General features: G+C 37.5%; 1 protein-coding gene across 3 annotated transcripts in view; it reads left to right on the top strand.

Moving 5' to 3' along the window:
• The window catches only part of fhod3b (formin homology 2 domain containing 3b), a 93,334-nt gene that overhangs the window by 5,848 nt on the left and 64,957 nt on the right, over positions 1 to 22,529 (top strand). For all 3 annotated transcript variants that reach the window (XM_055047562.1, XM_055047561.1, XM_055047560.1), the window contains exons 2-3: positions 1,934 to 2,040; positions 10,382 to 10,446. In XM_055047562.1, coding sequence (XP_054903537.1) covers positions 1,934 to 2,040; positions 10,382 to 10,446 — 172 coding nt within the window. The remainder of the gene's footprint in view (positions 1 to 1,933; positions 2,041 to 10,381; positions 10,447 to 22,529) is intronic.

Raw genomic sequence — 22,529 nt, 5'->3', positions numbered from 1 at the left:
AAATAAAGACCAGTTAAATAACTGTTTTGAATCCCGTTCAACATTTGCAAAAGCTAGTTATTGCAGCAGAATAAAATCATAAAAAGTAAAGTATTTAGCTATAAATCGATTATTCCATATACTACAAACACAAATCCTGTTTTAAATCAAATGTGCTCGTTATCTGATGGCTTTCTTCCGATCTTCAGTAACCTTAAGCACTAAGGTTACTAAGTTACACCTCTGAGAGAAAAACAACTGTAGAAAAGCTTTAACACAAAGTATCAATTCCAACCATGCTGTCTGTATTTGTAGTTTTGCAAATATGAAGGGTTTATGTACATTATTATCACTCCACAACATATTTTCATCAATTTTCCTGACCCATTTCTTGTCTGGTCCTTTGATCAGAGGACAATTCCAGTAAAAGGTCTAATGTCTGTCAGGAGAGTACATATTTACATCTGCCATGTCTCTCAAGCCATCCACTGTCAGTTATATAACATCCGTGATGACTTGATGAACCCAAGAACGCAATATCTTTTTTATTTTTTTCTGGCCTCTTGTTATCTTCCTGACTGTGTGAAATAGCTCAATAAATTTTATGCCACAATGTTTTTTTTTCTTCAAAAAATGTTTATTGTTGCTCTGACTTCACATACAGGTGTAGGCAATCAGTTATTTTTTAATGACTTTAGATCATTTATCTTACTTACTTTTATGGCAAGGCTTCCTAAAGAGTGGCTTAGTTAGATGGATGCATTAGCATAAATAAATATGCCGAATGGATATTAAAGGATTATTAAATGAAAGCTTCTACTCTCTATGATCTACTTGATAGGACAATTTAATTTAAATTTTAAAAAAAATTGGCAACTGCAATAAAATATCTTTTTTTTGTTTGTTTTAAGGATGTTTTCACATTGTTATCTGTTGAACCAGTGAGCAGAGGGGACTGCAGCTCTGAATCAGACAAAAAAAAAGTTAGAAAGAGGGATCGGGGGGGATTGAGAGCTATCCCATCTAACCATATGTTTTGTCTCAGTTCCAAAATTTGACACAGTCTTAGAGTGCAGTAATGCAAACAGAGTGGCTGAACACTTCAAAGCCATAAAGTCTCTTCCTGTGTTTCTCCGTCATGTTTAATGAAGTTACTGTCACATACAGAACGAAGGAAGGAAGTGGTAGTGCATCAGTCTGTAAATGGACTGTTATGAGAAATCCTACATGCTACGTATTTACTAGACATGTTGCTCATTATAAAAAAACGATGTTGGAGATTGCCTTCAAACCTCTCCTCCTTTGTGTTTCATTACAGAGCAGAGCGAATGGGTCTACCCATACCACATGTTGTTTTAGACACCCAGAGTGTTAGTGGAGCGGAGCAGTGCCAAGTCTCTGCTCCTGAAATCAAATGTTTGGACTCTTTTAATGGTATTTGTTTTCCTGTGTTCTGCTTCACTGCTGGAGCCGGGGTCCTGCGGAGCCGACAGACCTCCAATATAAATAGGTTAATATCTTCAATTTAGAGGTCAAACAGACAAGTGAACATGCGCTCTCATTCTTCATCTCCTTGACCCGAGTCGGGTGATGACAACCTTTAAGGACCAGACGAATTATACCCTCCCTGTGAAATCATCGCGCTCGATGATAGTTTGTCGGACATGGTGGGGCTTGGAGCAGAGAGATAAGAGACAGCAGACAGAAAAGCAGCTCTGACCCTTCATAGCTTTACTGAGTTTATCGCCAAAGAGCTGTGACACAAGCTGATAACAGAACTGCCTTGTCATGTCTTTTTATAAGTACAGTGTTAATGTGATGTACTCTTTCAGTTTAGCTTTCTTTGGGTTTTGGTGTCACTTGTACCTAATGAGAATGGATCAAAATTGCATTGGTTAAATCTAACCTCTTTATGTGTGCGTGTGTGTGTGTGTGTGTGTGGTTGCATGCTTAGGCGGATGACTGTGCCCTCCAGCTGTCCCATAATGGAAGCTATTTGGATTTGGAGTCTACCCTGGCAGAGCAGAAGGATGAACTGGAGGGATTTCAGGAGGATGGAGGGTAAGATAACAATCGCATCCTTCTCCGTCTGTTGCTTAACTTTTTCCTTTGTTATCGCCAAAACTTGGAAACACCAAAAAGGAAAAAAAAAAAAGAAGTGGCTGTAAACAGAGCACAGAATGAGAAACACTCTCCATTACTGGCCTGAAGTTATAGACTAAAATAAACTTGAACACTGCTGTTAAAAAAAAAAAAGGAAAAAAAACGTTAGTCGTATACTCCTTCCACTTCAAAAGCTCTGTGTCGGACAGATGCCAGACAAAGCTGAAAATACAAGAGTTTCTGGCCCTACTGAGCAGGTGGATACAGTAATATACATTACATGCCAGACTCTGATTTTCCCGGAATCAATTGTTCATGCTTTAAATTAGCTGTCAACCCAGAGAAATTTATATATAAAAAATGATTCAAGAGTAACTTACAATTGCTGATTACAGGAGTCTGGCTTTAAAAACAACCCAAATATCTCCCCAGCTTTCACAGTCAACCATAATCACTGCAATATGATTACTGTTTAAGAGAGAGAGACTGCAATTCAGATCTGATAAGAAGGAACTGTTATAGTTAGTAGGTTATAGGGATATACGTTAATGTCATTCTTGCTGTATTTCTGTGCCTAATCTGATCCAATTACAGTGATTGGAAGGATAATAAAGCCAAACTGGATGAATTACTCAAAAATTCATTTTACAGGCATTAGCTGAATGAGTTCTGCTTCCCCCTCATGCAAGGCCATTAGATTTGTTTATTAAAAAAGGTCAAGGTCTAAACGTCTTTAATGGCTCCACCCTTTTACAAGTAAAAGCCTGCTTCAATTCAGAATGCCTTCTTAATTCTGAAAATCAATGAGACACTATTTTGTCCCACAGAAGCTGTTTTGAATCATATTTAGGAATAGTGCTTCTTTCTAAAAATGTTAAATTTAATTAGATCTGATCGGAAGTTTAATTTAAATTTCCCATCTCACACTGTCATTCATCTCTTCAACCCTGAGGAGAAGAGCAGAAGTTGCCATCCCTGGGATCTACAAGAAAGTTGTGCTAGAGATGCATGTAAAAGTGGATGATCTTCTGGTGAATTGCTCCTAGAATGTGACTGGTCAGTCTGAAGTTCAAAAATCCAATACTTATGCACTATGGTGCATAGACCAATAATGTAAGCTGTGCCATTTTGGACTGACTGCAACACTATTTGGTGGGAATGTTGTTACCAAGTTAGATTCAAAGTTGGCTATCTTCAGTATCGATAAGCTGTTTAAAATAGAAACACAGAGATGGAGCATATTGTGAAAAATTAACAATGTCTTCTGCAACATGTCATGGCATTAATGCTCTTCATTCAGGCTGCAATGGAGTGCAAGGAAAAGAGACTTAGAGAATTGCTATAATTTCCTTTTGTGTTGTATTTATATTCTTTGTTTTTGTATTTAATTTGTATTTTTTTGTATTCTTTGTGTATGCTTACTGTGTGCCACATTTTTGCCTGTGAGCTGCTGGTAACTATAATTTCCTGAGGGAGTCTTCCCAAGGGATCAATAAAGTCAAGTCTAAGTCTAAGTCTAAGTCTCTATTTGCATTTGAAGAGAAGAATTGACTAAAATCAGTGGTGACCTCAAAATAGCATCTACTTCAAAATTGAAATGATTTTCTAAAATTTCCACCATTCATATCAGGATAGAAACCTGTATGACAGCAGCGCTTGCATCTTTTTGCTACATACCAAAGGTCTAACTTTTTCCATGTCTTTTATAGCGCTTGGCGTCCTTTATCGTGTGGCAGCAGTGACGTATTCGAAACCACTTAGTTTGTTGATTTGTCTTATGAGTAATCACTCTGATCTATTTTACATTGACACTGTTTTTCATTAGATCGCTGAGGTACACACAGTTCTACACTTCAGTTGTAGCAAGCGTCTAATATTTTCCTTTGCTGAAAAGTCTGCCTGATACAAAAAAAACTACACTTTGCATTAATATGACTCCTGGGGACAGACGACGAAATTGAGATTCTAAATTGTGTTAGTTTAATTTCAGTTTCATGCACTTTGTTTGGCCTTTCGCTTATTGACTCCATATGTTTTACATGAACGGTAGAGCATGCTAGGTATATGCTCTGCCCACTTTAGATATTCACAAACCAAAGGTTGGCATGAGAGTTCCTGGTTAGCTGTACCGCAAACATGTATGGATTTATTTGTCTAACTTGGAATTCATAAGCGGCTCCCAGCCCTGGTGTTTCTGTTGGACATCGAGAGTGGCGTCCGTTCCCAGTTCCAGCTGAAATTGTTGGGAGCTTATGGGGAGGTTACAGAGAGCTGTGAGGTTAAAGCGGTCCACTTCTTCTCGCGTCAAAGGCCGAGGCTGCCAGGGATTGTGTCATGCCAGCTGGCATGAGGTGGTAGTATGGATGTAGGTCATTAAATCAGAGGAGGCTGGGGGTAAAGGTGGTTGGCCAATTATTTAGTGAAAAATAATGGTTAGTTCTGCTTACTGTTTATTTTATGGCGGTAATGTGCCCGAGAATTTACCTCCTGCAGTTCAGCACACTTTGATCTCATGACAATAATGCCAAAATGGTGTAATAAAACACTTCACCTTTATTTTCTCAATGTTTTATTAACTCTTTCTGTTTTGCAATCACTCAAAATGTCAAGAAATATTCAGAGTTCGTGAAAAAGTGAACTGTAAAGCAACCAGCTTCACTAACCTAAGCGAAATTATGTCATTATTCTTTTCCCCCTAGTTATCTACCAACTGAAAACATTCCTGAACCTTCTTGATTATTGGCAATTGGATCCATGTGTAATTGATATTAACGACAGGTTACATTCCTGAGGCGCCTGTGTCATACTTAGTGTCTTTACAATCAGATTAAAGTATGATCCTCTGACAGAGGGCTGCAGAGCCAGGAGATATTCATGTCATGGTAGCTTAAGGGCCTTAATCACTTCCACACCGTGTTGCATAGCTTGGCAACAGAAAGTTGTGACTTGTACATTCACTGTCCCGCCTCATCACTGATGCAGCTTCTCTTCAAGTTATTAACTGACCAGTTTGCAAAGACGTGCTGAGGCATTTCTGTCTTTAGGTAGTTGTTTTGTTATTGAAATTTTGTCGTCGCGAGACACTGAACCAATGCATTTCCAGGACTCTTAAAGAAAATACAGTTCTTATTTGCTTTACTGAACGCTTTTTACTATCTTTCGGTACAGTTGAAATTTTTGGAGTATATTTCTACCAGCTTTGCACATCTGGACTTCTGGAGGCTTCTGCCCATTTTTTTTTAGATTAGATGGAGCGTGTCCAGGAACAACAGATCCTAAACTAGATTTAAGTTTAGACTTTTATTCATCTGTTCTGTCACAATAATATGCTTTGATTTTAACTTTATTGTTTAGGGTTGTTTTTCTGTTGTTGTTCAGCATAGTGTTGTTTTGTATGTAGTTCTATCTTCCTATCAACTCTTACATGGCCATGTTGAACAAATACTTCACCACATCCTAGTGTTTCCACTTTCTTATGTCACCTTCATGATGGTGTACTTGATTTATCTTCTTCATTGAGCTATGGATTTGTGCAACTCCTCCAAAGAAACCATGGATGTGCTTATTCTCTCTGTTTTGGTGGAGATCCATATGTTTATAAGGTTTGCTGTGAAAACATACCTAATTTATTCAGATTGAACAGTGCTTAGTAATATTGTCAAAGCTTGACACATTGCTATGTAACTTAAACATCTTTGCCACTTTCTCTGTGCGTTTCTTGATCTTCCTGATGCTGTTTGTTAAAGAATGTTTTCTAAATGCTGAGCTTGGATTATACAGAGGTGAACTCTGCTCATAAATAATGGCAATAGATTTTGCTATACTTTATTTAGGGGTATGCCACATTTTTCATATTTTCCTTTTACTATTATACTCCACTTCTCTTGATCTACCACATATGCTACAAGTAAAATACTTTAAAGTTCACTGTTACATGGTGATGTGGACAAGTTCAAAGGGTAAAAATACTTTTGCATGTCATTGCCTTTGAGACATTTATTAAGTTTTATTTCTTCTGAAGGACAAACTAGGCAGCTGGAGTACTTCCATCGTAACCAGCCATGATGATGTTGATTAGCTATTGAACTGAACTAATGTTGAGATACATTCAAGGGTTTTGCTGACATATGTGACTTTGATTGGCAGGTTATTTGTTAAGTTTTAAGTCTTTAAGGAAAGACTCCACTCCCTCGATTGTCCTCAGAACATCAGAGCAGTTAGTGAATACATAATTGATTTGGCATGGGATGTTTTATTTTGGTGCAGTGTGTGCGTGTGTGTGTATTCCAGCTTATAGCATTTCACTGGTGCGCGTAATTCAAACGCAAAAGCCAACAATTTTATGCTGAAAATGCTTTTCTTAGTTTTATTGCCTGTTTTTTGATGTGTTTGACAAGCGTTTAAAAGGCAGGCATATTAAAATCCAACTGTTCGAGCTCTGCAGGCCTCAAATATTCAGTTTCTCATTATATCCGTTCATTTCTCATAGGAGAGCTCTGCTTTCGCTTTTTTCCAACAACTTTTTCTGACCGACTTGGACATTGCTCTCAGCACACACAGGATTTTCGTTGAAGGGAGAAATGTGCATCTGAAAATAACCAGAGAATTTGTCAAACAATCTTGCAGCTAAACTTTACACAGAGAGTTAAAGCATTATTATTCACTTTCTGTGTTTTGTAGTTAAAGAATATTAACTGACAAGATAAAGCAGTTTGGTAAATACCTTTTTTTTCTGTGCATGTGTAAATGTTACCGAAGCATAAAGACTGTCTGTCTTACAAATTAGAACTTAACCTGACTAGATCAGACGCTGGTGGTCCATTGGGTGCAGGAGTTTCTTTGGTAAGAAATGCTGAGTCAGTAGATCACTCTACCACATATGCTACAAGTAAAATACATTATAGTTCATTGTTACGTTGTCTCGCATTAATTGGTCTTTGAGGGGAAGATCTGGCTTAACTGCGGTCCAAGAGTGTGTGTTCACTTTCTAGGTACACATTTTGTGTGTCATAAATGGGACCAGCGATGCTGTCTTAGATAAAGCCAGAGAGTTTAGATTGGGCAGACAATCTAAACCCATGTCCATGTACTGACTGCCCATGTCCAGTCAGTGCTTTAAACTTTACTAAAGACGCAACCTGGAAAGAATGATTGGCAGAATGATTGGTCAACTGCTCTACTGAATTGCTGCAGTGACATCCTGACTGTAATTCAAATTCAAATTCTGATTCAAAATACTTTAAATTGAATGTTGTAACTCATTAATTTAGATTCTTCAAAGAGTTATTGACTATGGTGACAGCGGATGGCAGGAAAGATCTCAATTTTGTCTTACACAAATGAGAGCAGTACGTGTCATTTTTCTAATTTTAACACCATTACTTTTCCTGATCTGTCTGGTTTTATGCAGAAATGCTTACTGCTCATCATCTCCATCTATAGTAATTTGTGGATTATCATTTTAGGTAATTCTTCAGACTCTTTCAGACAAGATTATACAACAAAGATTGTAACACGGCAATGTAATTTGTCATTGTCTTGGTTGACTCCTTGAGGAATGACATATTTCTGATGGTTCTTAAAATGTTATTAGGAATTGTATCTCAGAGGTTTCCTTTGATTGGATTGCTTTCATAGCATCATACCTATCCTATCTCTTTCTTAAAAGTTGCATGGAGAGTTGTGAGAACATGAATCTCGAGGCCTTTGTATACAACAGTGTTGAATTTTCATATTTATTTTCATTGGAGGTGTGCCTTAAAATCCCACTTATATTCTATGCATGTTTGGTTAATTTGATAATGAGAATGTCAGCCTGTGCAGCCTCAGGTCTTTGTTAAGCTTAGGTATCTCGTTGCAGAGAGAAAGCAGGCATTCGTGACAAAATGGCTCTAGTTACTCATATACCTCAACAGCATCACAGTGGATTACGTTCCTGTTTGCTGTCTCATCTCACCGGGGAAGGCCTATGTTGACAGATGTTGCTCCTGTATTGCCTCTACCTTTTGCAGGATCCTATATTTGAAAAATAGTGAAGATAGGCAGGCTTTCTCTGACATATAATCCCATTTTGTAAATAATATCAGAGCAGTTTAATGCTGATCAGTCGGGGGTACTAAACCTGTTTTGTCTGCCTTCCAGCGTTGCCTGTTTGTGACACAGCATTAGTATGAGCTTCATTCTTTGTTGCCAAGCCTTTTCTTTGACTGTCAAACCCACTCCTGGTCCGGGACAGTCTGCCATTGGCTCTGAGCCAGCCTGAACAACCACACAACCATAGAAGCCCATTTGTCAGTAGTGTGAAGGAGGGGGCTGTTGTGCAGTTATACCTGCTGTGCTCTTGTCTGCGTTGGTGTCCAGCTGATTTGTTTGTGGTTTCTTTGGATATTTGGGAGGTGAAGGGCACAATCTATCATCCAAAGAAACTACAGAGTGGACCTGAACAGCAACATTCAATGCAAACTATGGAGATCTGCTGTTTTCAGATGCCAGTTTAGACATTACTCAATTCGACAATCCTGACCAATTTCCAATTTAGGCTTTTGTAAACTTTTTCAGAAGTAAACAAAAAAAAAAATCAACAACTTTTTTTTAACCAAGTCTCCAAAGTACTGGTTTACTCCGAGTATCAGTCAGATAGAAAAAAAAGTTGAAGACAACTTGGCCACAGCTGCAAGTGTAAAATGGAAAAATAATGAAAAAACAGGTTTCTGTTGGTAAAGAGGAACTACACTTAAAGACAAAAACATTTAAAATTTTCTGATTGTCTTGTAATTGGTCAAGCTACAAATCGATTGATTTGGTTTACCAATCAACTTCCTGATGCAGCGTGAGCTAAAATAGAAGCAAACAATTAATAGTGTAGTAACACAGACAGAGGAGAGATGTTGGAAAGTAATAATTAATTGTCTTGTAATTAAGGTGTCAAACAGTAAAAAAAAATAAGAGTGTCAACTTTATCCTTCAGCAGATTTTTCTGATTCTGTATTGTCCACACAGCAGAGGAACCTCCTAAAATGGGAGGATTATCTATTTTAAAGCAAAACTACTTTTCTAATGGTAACTTAATTGAATCGAGGTTTTTTGTTGCTGTCTTTGCTTTGGATTCATTCAGCTATTGTAAGCAGCTGACAGGATGGTGATTGGTTCTTGGCACATTTCCATTTACACAGGGGGGAGGAGATGACCTCCAAGTTACTCCCGTCTTTTTTTCTGTTTTGGAAAGGAATTTTTCCCAGTTTGGTGTGTTGCTATGACCAAAATACAAATGTCGGGAGAAAATGTATATCACAGACTTTTGAAAATAAGCTAATTTAGAGATAAAATCAAACCATCTTTTGTATATATATATATATAAGTATATATATATATATATATATATATATTTTAAGCCAGAAGTCTAAAATTAAATCCTAAGTTGTCAGTATCAGTTTGACTAGCTAGCTTTTTTAATCTGTTTTTGATAATGTTCTTCATGTTTTGAGTTTGTAAGGCCCAGTTTGCATCACTGTACAAGAACTTCAGGAGCTGCAATACATTATTAGAAGACACAAGAACAACACTTAATACATTTTATTTGAACCTTGTTCATGTTCTTACTAGTTATTAAAATTAGGGGCCTAAGTGTCACATGTGTTGGCCATAAGTTTTGAATCCCTCTTAGCATGAATGAAAAGCAGGCATTTTCCAGAGAGCATATGGCATAGCACATTTCTTTTTACTTAGACTCTTAACCATCTCACAAAGAAAGAGATGGGATTCAGTGGAACTCGAAAGGTTTTTACACTGTATGTAGTCCTGGTGGGTCACACTGACCCCGTTTGTGCTTTTACAAGGATTGTTTTTGTGTGGATTCGGGAACTGACAGGCTAATAGGACATTTCCATCACTTTTCTGTTGTCCAATCACAAAATCTGCCATGGTCCTCCAAAGCGTCACTGCGGGAGAGTTAAATCTTTGCTCTTCCACTGATTTATTTGGAAAGTGTTTCACAGATGCTTCAAACAGCCAGCTTAGAACGTTCTTCTATCAGCATCTACACTAAATGGTGTTTTTGTTGGTGTGACCTGGCCAACGGTGTGACCAGATAGGTAGACCAGCCGTACTGAAATTCAATTTAGTTTTGAAGGTGCTCTGTGAATGGAAATAGATCTGGTTGAGTTTTTTGACTGGCTGATCACCTTTGAATGCTTATCAAACTGAAAATTGTCCTATTTTACACACAATCTTTTTATTTTCTGCATCTCTAGTTTGATAACCTAAACACAGATTGTTGAGCACTTTCTTTTGTTCTTTGCAGGAGGGGCAAGAAACACAGCATCATCCTCCGTTCGCAGCTTTCAGTCAGAGTTCATGCCTGCATTGGTAAGTAATAAACTCCACCCTAATCTGTTCATATCACACATGGAAATAATATGAGCTTTAATTACCTGTATTAGCAGCACATTGCTTCCTTTGCATCCTTTTTGAACTTCAACAGTGGCAGTTGTGGGATGGGGCCCAGGGCCTTAATTTGTGTGACAATTAACAGCCCTTCCACAACATACTAAAAAACAGAGCAGTGGCATGAGCCAGAGAGAGTTTCTGTGTTTTTTGAGTAATGTGAGGGAACCAGCACAAAGAGCTGAGTGGAAACACATGCAAACACGCACACGCAGCGGCATGTGTACAGACACACGAGCGTCCAATCTGATTCAGATGTTGGCTTTCAGATTTTGGTTTAACTACACTGACGTGCTTGTTCCGCCTCTTTCTGGAAATACAGTGCTGATAAGTGGGTGCTGTTTGTTTTGCTACCTTATTTAATGTTATTTTGTCATATAAAATGACTAAACACGCTTTTAAAAAGTAATTAACTCACAGAGTTCATTACAGATACATAATGTCCTCAGCAGCAGCACAGAAAGGAGGAGAATATTTTTCTCTTAAACACACACCCCTCCTGCCGACTTGGAAGTGCAAAAATAACTCAAAATCTGCAAAGGTTATTAAGCTGTAGACTGTCAAATTTCACTTGGGGTAAAATCCACCTAGACAGGGTTTATTTAAATTAGGTCAACATGATCTGAGTCAGATGTTTGACTGGCGCTAAGGATGCGCCAGACTTGTGTCCTTTCCTAAAATATGACAGCTGATCAAAGAATTAGTGACATGCACAAGAATTAAGAGAGAGATTAGGTTTGCTTATGTGGCTAACTTCCAGGTTTCATTTCTTCTGAGAGTTTAGAAGATAACTAGGCAAGTAATACTGTGGAGCTATTTTATATTCAAAGCTTTTTTAAAACAAAACTGTAATTGATCATCTTGTTGGCAGATTCTCATTGATTTCAAGACAGGTCAGGAGTTCATTATGGCTGTGGTTGTGAATATTTGTTTGAAACCCCCTCTAGTATGGATTCTTCTGTCTCCTGCTGGTGCGTGGCTGAGCTTAGTGGAGCCTAGGGAGAGATAGAAAGACTCTAAGTGGATGATGGCCCTCTTTCTCTCTAAGTTGACAGCCACCTGTTGCCCCTCACTCTGGTCCCCCTTGGTGTCTTTCTGTGTGGCTAGCTGATTTATTTTGTCTAGCTTAGCGAGCCACTGTTACTGTAACTCGTCCAGACATTTGAGCCTAATTTTATCAGACTAGCAAAGTGACCTTTTGGCCCACTGAGCACATTATGCCGTGTTTTTCCTGGTCCACAAAAGACATAATGTGTTACTCTTTCAAAGTTAAATGGCATGGCATATTCAGGGTTGGATGCTTGTTATACATTTACAGATCGAGTACCAATACTTACTTTCTGTTCTTTTCTTTTTTTGTTTGTTCATCCCAAACTGTGTAGAAGTGGAAACAATATTAGATTTCTAACAGTGTTGGTGAGAGACTTATTGCAACTGAATATTTTAATTTCATTTTAAATGTGTTCTCACTGATGACTTTGCATTACTACACCCACAATGTTGAGATGTTTACCCCAGAGGCTCCCTCCGTGGATATGAGTAATGAGTTGGTTTCTGCCATGTTTACTCTATTCTGTGTCATTTACTGCTATTTTGTGGAACAGACATTGTATAGAGTTTAAACTCCAATTAAGTGAAACATCTTCAAGAGAGTGTTTTCTGGTATTTGTCTTTCTTTTTTAGATTTACACAAAACAGAACCAGCCTCCTGTTTGCCTTTTTGCATTATAGCGTGCACAAACCACAGCAGGACCTAATCCGGGTTTCCTTAATCATAGTCATTAGCACTTACATGCATATGTCTGTTCAGGGGTAATAAAGAAGTGGAAGAAAATGTCTCACCCACAGAGCTAATAGTTTATGAAATTGTAGCCTTCTGCCTTAGTAATTTGTTTTGTATACTCAAAACACCTTTGGAATGCAAAAAGGTTTACCCATCGATGTTTTTGGAGCACAGAGAGGTATTATCTAAACCTTCTTTAATAATAACCAACTTTAGAAGAAAACAAAGCACTAGTGTACAGTAGCAGTCATAAACCAGAATTATATTGCACATGGTTGCTCAGTACTAAAAATGTTCCAAAATGCATTCAGACTGACATGATGTGATGCATACTTAGTGTGAGAGATTGCTCCACAGTTAGCGATTCAATTCACTGAGCTACCCACTATGAGTAAATTCTCATTGAGCAAAAGGAATTGCATTATACACTCTGCCATGACATGACCTTTGTTTTGAATTTGAGCCCTAAAAAAAAAAAAAGAAACAACTAAATGTTGTAAATCTCCACAACATTTAGCTTTGGAGTTTTACATAAAGTTTTACATAAAAACATCCACATCTTTACACTGAAAAATATTTCTCCCACTTGCTGTACTTTTCTGCGCATCCTTGGCAAACAGGAGCACAGGTGACTGCAATGACACTTCAAAAGTTAAAAAGAAATTGAATATTTGAATATTTCTCTTCAACTGCTCTGCTTACACTATCTGGTTTTTGTGTCTGCAGCAGACATGGATACTTTTTGAGGAACATTTATGTGAAGCAGTGAAGAATTATGCACATTTTGTATGATTCTTCATGAAATAACTTAGAAAAACAGGACAGATAAATAGTTAATAACTCCTAGGCATGCTGCCTGCAGAAAAGTGTAGCGTTTTCTTTTTGACTGTTTTGTAAAAGCAACACAAAAGATGCATGTCTTGTACACCGAACTGGGAGTGGTGTCCCCCAAGTGGTCTGCATTGTTGTGTGAAAGGTGTGTGCGAGTATGAATGATTAACAGCTACACAAATTGTGTGTTGGCTGTTGGATAAATTATGCTGGGGCTTTCAGTCTTGAGAATAAGACTTGTCTTCAGTACCACAGCACCACCCTCCAGTGAGACTTTATTTTGTTTTGCTCACCAACATCACCACTGCCATAGTTCTTTAATAAAAACAAGGAAAATTACCTTTAGCTGATGTGGTTTTTCTCATTAGGTAAGCAGAACTGGTAATGATTTGGTCTTTGTTTATAGTTGCATGGCCAGCTCAGCAGCTGATGGTTTGGAGAAATCAACTCATCTTGCCCCATTCTGCGTGTTAGCCTCGGCCACAGCCTGTTTATATTGTCAGGCTGTAATTATTGTCAGTGTGCTAGATGTGGTATGAAGAGCCTGATTAAAGCAGTCTATGCTTATTTTTGTATTGTCCGTAAATACAATATGGCCTCATCTTGACTGTAGTGTTGTCTCTGGGACTGAATAAAAAGGGAAAAGGAGGGTCACTTGTGGCGACAGACTATTGTTTAGTTCTCATAATCTCTAAATTTGAATACCAAGTGATGCATGAATCATGTTCTCAGTGATCACAATCACAAAAACCAATTTCCGATGTGGGAAATGTATCAATTCCACACAGAAATATCCCTTAAGACCCCCAAAAATGTGCTTTTGCTGTCATCTTTGTGTTACTCATTTTACAAGAAGCTGCAGTAAATCAGTCAGACATCGCAGCTTACCCAGCTGTTGCAACCCTTTATTTTTTTCTAAACATGTGCTTTTTATTCTTTAAAGTAATAAATCTTATCAAAAAAAAAAGCTTAAATTTGATGGTATTCACCTGCTAGAACAGGTTCATCTGGCATAACGCTGCTCCTCTCTGAAGGGTGGCAACTGAGATCAGAGGTGACACATCCTTGGTGGATTATCTGGCTTGTAATTTACAACCTCTTATAAAGTTGGCTGATGGCATGACTCATTGTGACCACTGCAATCTTGTGTATACACTATAGTTTTCTTAAATTGGTAGTTTTGATTACCAGTTTGACAAATGAAATGTTTGTGGTTGTTAAAAAGGATGTTTTTATTCAGTGGAGAAAAAAATGGCTGCTGCTATGATCATTCGCCATTAAGCTCGTTTTCTTATAGTGTTTCAATGTATATGACTCCATCCCATCAACTCTGGTCAGCTCCAAAATTCCTGCTAAAGAAAGGCTTTCCCACAGGATGATCAGACCGCCACCATCTTTCACATGCATTTACTTGTAGGCAAACAAAAATTGCATTTGATCTCATCTGACCAGAGTACCTTCTTCCACAAATTGTCTCTGTCCTCTCTATGACTTGTTTCAAATTGATATCAAGACCAGTAAGAAGTTTTAAGTCTAGTAACATAAACCATTGTGCTTTTATTGTTTTCTATGTTATGTATTCAAACACACAAATATAGGTTAAATTATTTGGATTTTTTTTTTCATTATTATCTGGAGTTGCTAAGGATATTTGGGTAATACTGGCTAATGATAGCCACCATGATTAATTATTTAGGAATGAGTCACACCCGAGCTACCTGACCTATGAAGCCATGAACTGCTACAATAGATTAATCAAGCTTTTGAGTTGTCATTCATCCCAAGAGAAATAATTGAATGAGGTAATATGCAAACCCTTCTTAACAATGTCTTGTTTCCATATGATTGTACTAGACTATGGATGCTGTGGTCAGTAAAATACTGAAACTAGTTTTCTTTTTCACGTATCTACGTTGTACCATTGGCAGAATTAAACAGTGAAGCAGTGTTTGTCAGAATGTGTTCAAAAAGATCTATTCGCACCAAAAACTGAGTCACATTGAAGTCACAATAAAGCCAGAAAATCAAACATTTCTGTGTCTGTGAAGGCTGGAGAGGAGGAGAATAATTAAAAACATTCATGTCCCATGGCACCCATGGGACACAGTGGAAGATCAAGTGTCCCAGACTTCCATCTCTTTTCTTCGCCTCAAAGAAAGTCTAAAATACTATGATAAACTCAGAATCACCCCAAGAGACCAACCTGAACAACAATGTGCCAAGGAGGACAAATCTGAAGAAGCAAAAATGAAAAGTGGGCGGAATGGACCTTTCTTTTTCTCTACAAAACCAGATTGTCTGAAGGGTTGATGGTATCACTCGTCTCAAACTTTGTCGCGCTCAGCTTTTGTATACATTCTGAGTTTGCAACTATATGCGGTGAGATAACATTTCTGAGGTTAACGTGTGATTTAGGTGTGGCAGAGAGTTTTTCTTCTATTTTGTTCCTGTACCATTTCTTTTTTTTTTCTGACTGTATGATTAGGGCTGATTGCTGGCCCATACAAACTTGTACACAGCTGTAACATTAATTCATACAAGCACACTCATTCCCACATTCTCTTGCACACACTCCAAAGGCATGCACACATTAAGAAGCCATCTGTTTCCAGTTGGAAGGCCCCTCAGTGCTACTACTCACCCATCCAGGAAAGAAGAGAGCTGTCTACTTTTTCATCTGTGGGGGATTTTTTTTCCCCTCCTTTCTTTTCTTGTTTACAAGATTGAGGGGAAAAAGGGTGAACATGGGGTTTTGACCAAAGGACTGGCTCTCTGCATAACAAGAGATGCATCACAGGGTTTTACAGCAGTAAGTGATATTTATCTCATAGCTTTATTTCTGACAGCTACACAAACTTCTGTCGGAAAACAACAACATGTAGTGCCTTTTGAAAAAGGCCCATCATGACAGCTTAAAGAGAAGTTCATGTGAACCAGACCGCCCTGAGGTTCTCCACCACTTTGAGTTTGCAGCAGATCCCACTGAAACAAGCAGGTGTGTAACATCCGTGGCCACAGACGCTAAACATCTGACTGCTGGCGGGGAAGAAGAATTGGAAAGTCTTTATGTTTGTTTTTCCGTAAACCAATATTTATTTGTTGACTGCACAGACATGTTTACTTATGGAGGATTTGTGAGATTCTAGAGCTTGGGTTTGAGTTGCCTCTGGTCAGATTTTTTTGCCTTCTCTCCATTTCATTAATGGATAAAAGATGTTTGGGGCCTCATTAGAAGCCTTCAACACAGATTTAAAAGAAAACAGGTCTAACTTTAATTATCCACTGAAAAGCAGAGTTGTTAAATTTTGAGATTTACTGATGAGAATTTGATGGCCACATTTTGGTTCTTTAATAAGAACAAAAAATAATCTATTATATCTTATTTTGATTGGCTAAATTGAAATTCACACATTACATGTCAGACAGATGTTACAAGTGCAAAAGGATAAAACAGAGCAACTTATCTACCTCTGTTGCGCTCTCACACCTCTGAATGACCCAAAGAAAAAAACATATATTAGGAAAAACTTTCCTTTGAGATAACTTCTTACCTTCTGTGCTTTCTCTATTTTCATTTTTAAACACCTGGCTGATAGTGAAAGTGGCTGAATTTCTTCCCATGGTGACAGAGTCCACACCAAAGAGGGTTGTTGTCAAAAAACCTAGTAACACATACATACTCCCTGTTATCAGTCTCTCATTTCCATTGTTGCTACTTTGTCAGAAAACTAACTAGCTGTTTTAAAAGTGCCTAGAAGTTGCTTAATCTCATTGACCCTGGTCTTATAATTGGTCATCAGCAGTAAATATAAAGGATGTTGTTGGAGTACGTAAAAATAAATGAACCATCTTCTCACAATTCTTGATTTTCTTAACCCTTCAACTCCATCTTTCCTCTTTTATCTGGGCTTAGGCCGGGCAAAAGTAACCAACAACGAAAGGCGCAAAAATGAATTACAGTTTTTCTTAACTTACCTATTTTATTTATTTATTTTGTTTCTCAGTTAACATTGGTTAAGTATGCCGAAATGGAATATCTATTTTTTTTTTGGGGCCATTTTTCTATTTTCTTTTTATGTTCTGAACTTTCTTTAACGTGTGTTTACATCTGTCACCATATAATCTGTGAACCTTCAATTGCCGTTCAGTTTATCATCTCACTCATATCTGTAATTTGAGTTTGGGGTTATATTTTATGGGAAAGAAGACTGCCAGCACTGCCTTTAAAACGACTGACCTTTAACTTTGTGCCCTAGTGGGCCTCACCCAAATCCCTGTGTGCCACGAAATTTATCAGACATCCTCCCTCATATGTCATGCTGGCTGTTATTCTCTCCTTCAGCTTTGATGTGGCTGTCTTTGTAAGGAAACATCTCTTTCCCCACCGTATCTATAGAAAATGAGAAATCCACACAAGAACCAACACAGTTCACATTTTCATTTTTTGTTACAACACCAACTGTCACTCATGCACTATAGCATGAAACAGGCTTATTTTTTCTTCTCTTCACCTTGGATCAAGTAGTGTTGCCACAGCTGGCTGGCTTTGAATCATTTACCATTACTGTTTTCCTTTAATGGAGGATTTATTGGATTTTCGTTACATTCATGTGCCGTGATGGATCTAGTATTCGAGCTGCCTTCAGCTGGAAAAACAGGGATTGATATGTTTTGTTGGAGCATTAGTTTGAAAGGATGTGACAGTCAATTGTTGCTCTGAAGCAATGCTTAAAAAGTGGTAGTGATTCATAGCATCTATTTTAATAGATCATCATTAGTAAGGTAAAATGCTTTAATGGCTCTTGATTTTTAGCTCTCTAACTGCCAGTCTCTTGATCATGGTGGTTTTGTATATTTTATTTATTCTGACTTTTCTTTTGAAATACAGAACAATGTGACGAAATCGGTGACATTGCACTTCATTTTTTCACACAACTATTTGAGTGTCCAGGATCTCTGGAACAATGGAGAGATGAGAGTGAAGAAAGTGTCTTAAATCCAAGTGTTTGAAAAAAGTGAATTTTAAGAATATACTTTCTAGACTTTCTAGACTTTTTTTTACTAAAAATGTGAGATTAAAGGCCTAAAATAAGTCCAGCTCACTGGCCAGCCAAAACAAAACAACAACAAAGAAGGGTCACATCTGACTCATGTCTAACTAGTTGGATAATTATTTTTTGAAATCATAGAGACAATCCTGGACCAGCTTTCACCAACAAATGATCTGCTGATCTATTGAAGAATAACTAAAATATGCTGAAGGAAATTAAAAGTAACTTGTACCCAGTGTTGACTATAAGAAACACTGATGATTCCACTCTGCTGATGTGAGCATACACCCAATATTGAGACTAGGGACACATGAAAGACAACACACATAATTCAAATACCTGACAAACCTGTTCCACAAATCCTCTTCTTTTTTCTGTGTGATATTAATTTTAGTATTTCACTGGTTTTGACAAAACAAAACCATGACGGGGATTGATGCATATGCCTATAAATGGCTGGAGCGCAACACAATTTCAGTCACAGTAAGTTTGAGTTATTTGGCAGTGGCAGCAGGTGATATGCAACGATTTGTGGCAATGAGTTAATAATTTGCACACTGTCACCTCGCGTTCTGGTTCACAGGATTGTAACCACCCATAGTGGGTGTACGATTCGAAACTGTGGAATGATGATGGGCATAGTCAACTTTTTTTTCTTTAATCCATGTAAATATTATCCACACTGTGAGGTATCTGTTTCCATTTATCATCTTCAAACATCGTCAAAGCCAAAGTCGCAACTTCAGATGGTATTTTTAGAGGTAATCTAAGCTCAGTGGAAGACTAGAGATAGGATAGGAAATGTTTAGATTGTTGAGCCCTCAATGAAACGTATAATCTTTCTCACTTTGAAGCCCAACACAAGTCATTTTCTACCCAATTTAGACGGAAGAATGCACTGAAGGAGGAATTTTGGTTCTGAAAAATGAAGGATAAAAATAAGATTTGTGTAATGAAACCATTTAGAGCAGAACTTTTCTTGATGTTCAAAGTAAAAAACAAAGAAAAAACCTTATTATGTAGTAGTTAAGACATGTTTTTGACAAATTTCAGGAAACCAGAGAAACCAGAATGTGTTTCTCTTTAGCTGGAAGCATGAATACTCTTCTCACCTCCATTCCAAACATTGAGGGTGATTGAAGGGTGCAGTTGAAAGAGCTCAAGCACCAGCCTAGACTCCTCTTTCAGCCCACCCATGACACACAAGGGGACCACTTTTAGCAGGAGAAGATTGGAAAACCTTTGTTATATCATTTAAAGGAGATGAACAGAACCAGATGGAGGAGGGAAAAAACAGAAGCACTGATAAAATATGTGGAATTGAGCTCAAAGCCTACTTTAGCATATAAGGGCAGCTATTGTGATGTCTACTTTCTCACACAGAATGTAGAAGTTTCTCTATAAATCTTAATATTTTCTTAGAAAAACTCAATACTGGAGTTCTGCTGCTCTAGTCTGTCTTTTGGTCAAATTTCATGCACTTTAACTTAAGAATGAAAGGCCTCTTTGCCATCACCCTAATCTTTTGCTTCCTACACACATTCTGTTAGATTAAAGTCTCTGCTGAGCCCATCCACAAGTTTTAAGTTGCTTTGAGTTAAAAGAAAGATGTTTATGACTAATGATAACAATAAAAAATACTTTAAATATAAATGGGATTGGAAAAAAATTGGAAAAAAAATGATCTTGTACTTATATGTATTTTTTGTCTATCTCCTTTTTGGAAAGGGTTTTCAGCATCAATCTGTGGTAGACATATCTCAGAAATTTTGCAAAATAAAATACAAGTACTTAAATAAAAAGTACATAAGGGGTAAAGCTTGTACACAGAGATTGTTGTGAAGTTACCATAAACTGTGAGATTTTATCCCAAAAGCATCTGTCTTAATTTAAGCAAACATCTGAACCAATTTCCATCTGCGGTCAGGGTTAAAAAGGCTTTCTTTTTTGACTTTTGCTTAGTCTTGCTTATAAAGAGGAGTGAAAATCTCGATTGATGTAAACCATAAGTAATGTCGCTCAAAGCTTTGAGGACGGCGAGTCATGTTTACATGGTTGTTGTGGTTAAAGCTGTGCAAAGTTAAGTCTGATCTTTCAGTGAATATGTCAGAGAATGTTGTGATTCATTCAGATGTATTCCTATGGGCTGTGTAGTGGTTTCTTTAGCGGTCACTTAAGGATCATTGAACACACAAAGGACAAAAATGCTTTGCTTACACGTTTGTTTATAAGATAAAAGCTAGAGGACAAGCCTTTAATCTCAGTGTTTAGAAATATTTTTTTAAAAAAATTAAGAATTTGTTCCTGTCTGGCCCTGGGTATTTAAAGACATCAGAGATTGCTTTCTCCATGTTCTGGCATGAATGCCATTCGTATTAGCAAGGATGTAATTGGATCCCAAAAAAGACAGTGGAGTGTTTAATTTAGAAATGTTAAAAACACTAAAAAATAACTTTAAATACAACAAGGGGCATATGCAGAAAATATTTTTGCTTTATGTTTAGTTCACTTGTTTGTTTATTTAAGCAGTGACCTAAAAAATCTATTTTTAGACATCACAGTTTTTCATGTTTCATTTACTGTAATTCCTCTAACCAGAATTTGGTGCATCCAGTTGCTTTTCGAAATTATTTAATTAGTAAAATAATCCACATTTAGGTAAGTTGAACCAAGTAAAATCCTTCATTCTTCATGAATTAAACTATTTATGTCTCTATTAGACAGTTGTAGAAAAGGGCTTTTGTTGAAAGAAACTCATCAAAATGGTTTGTTTGCACCAAGCAAATATGTGGAAGAAGGTACTGTTGTTTTTTTATACCAACATGTAATGTTTTGAGCTACATACATAATACACAAGGGCATAGGCGCACTCTTTTACTTTTGTGCTTAATAAAAAAAAAATGAAAAAAAAACCTCAAAGACCATTCTTGTAATTTGTTTTGCAACAGCTGCAAGAAGCTTTCCGCATGTCTTTTTCTTAATCTTCCTTCATGGAACAAATGTCTCAGTTTTCTGTTTTAGAAAGATTTCCCAGACAAAATAAATTTGATTCTCTGTCATGCCTGTCTTTAGCCCATTTTGCACATAGCAGTGCATTGATGCATTGTACCATGGGAGTTTTAAGACTACAGTAGAGTCAGCTGTTTCAGGCTCCAGACATGCCTAGGCTACCTGAAATTACTCCGAAGGAGATCCCCACTGCTGCCATCTGAAACCTCTATGTCTCAGCATTCAGAGGAAGTCATACTTGAACCTGCCAACCAGCCATCCACTGCTGCCAAGGCTTGTCCAGAGTGAGACACTCTTATGTAACTCAGCTGGAATGAATACAACTGGTGTCTTCTTCGAATTTGGAAGGAAAGGGACGTAGAAGGTAAAAGAAGGCATCAGCACACGATGCTCTAGAGAAGCAGAGTTCCCAGATACTATCGTTTGAAGGTGCCTCTCATAAGGAGTAGTACCCTTGGCTTCTTTGGTCATTCACCACTTTTTAACTTTCTGTCAGGCCAGTGTACCAGAGGAATGTTTTTTTTTTTTTTTTTTTTTTTTTTGGTGAAGCTTCTGAACATTGCGCTGTTAATGATAAATTGATGTAAAAAGACAAAGTTCCCCCAATAAAAAGCTAGCACCCTAGTACCAAAGACTGCAGACTGATTTCTCCTGCTTTTGCATTTTGTCAAACTTGGATGTTTCAGATCATTAAGTCAATTTTTACAAATGTAGTCAGATAAATACGAAATGCAGTACGTTTAAGGTTAGTTATTGAGAAAATCTTCAATAACTAACCTTGAGTCTTCTATGTCACTAAGGAGACACTTTGTGTTGTCCTTTCCACCAGTTCCACAGAGCGGAAAATGGGTAGTAACTGTCAGCAACAGGACATAGAGACTTAATAGGTTCACAAAAACATAGAAGTATTAAAATATATACAAGATATAACTGTGGACTTTGACATTAAAGAGGTTGAATGGGACTGAGGTCATTGGAAATCTTACTTGGATCAGGAGGAAATTTTGATATGAAAAATTAGTATGAATCTCACCTAATATTGAGACAAATTAAAAGATGGGAAAACCTCATTGTCCTTACTCCCATGACATGCAACAGTAGGCATTTCTCAGGCTTCCTGAGGTTTAACCTTGAATAACCTCTAAGCTACTTTGAGAATCCCACTGCTGAAGCCATACAGGATTATCCCGCATGCTGCAACACATGGACACATTGCTGGCTGCACACACCTAAACACTTTCTTTTTTCTGAGTTGCAATCTTTACACCTTTGATGATTTTATTCCAGAATGCTAGATGTGCAAATGCTGGAGGATGAAAGGCCCGGTCTGG

The sequence above is a fragment of the Poeciliopsis prolifica genome, unplaced genomic scaffold (genome assembly GCF_027474105.1).
Source record: "Poeciliopsis prolifica strain line A6 unplaced genomic scaffold, Auburn_PproV2 SCAFFOLD026, whole genome shotgun sequence".
Taxonomy (NCBI): Eukaryota; Metazoa; Chordata; class Actinopteri; order Cyprinodontiformes; family Poeciliidae; genus Poeciliopsis; species Poeciliopsis prolifica.
The sequence above is the reverse complement of the archived record's forward strand: the minus strand, read 5'-3'. Positions and strand labels throughout refer to the sequence as shown.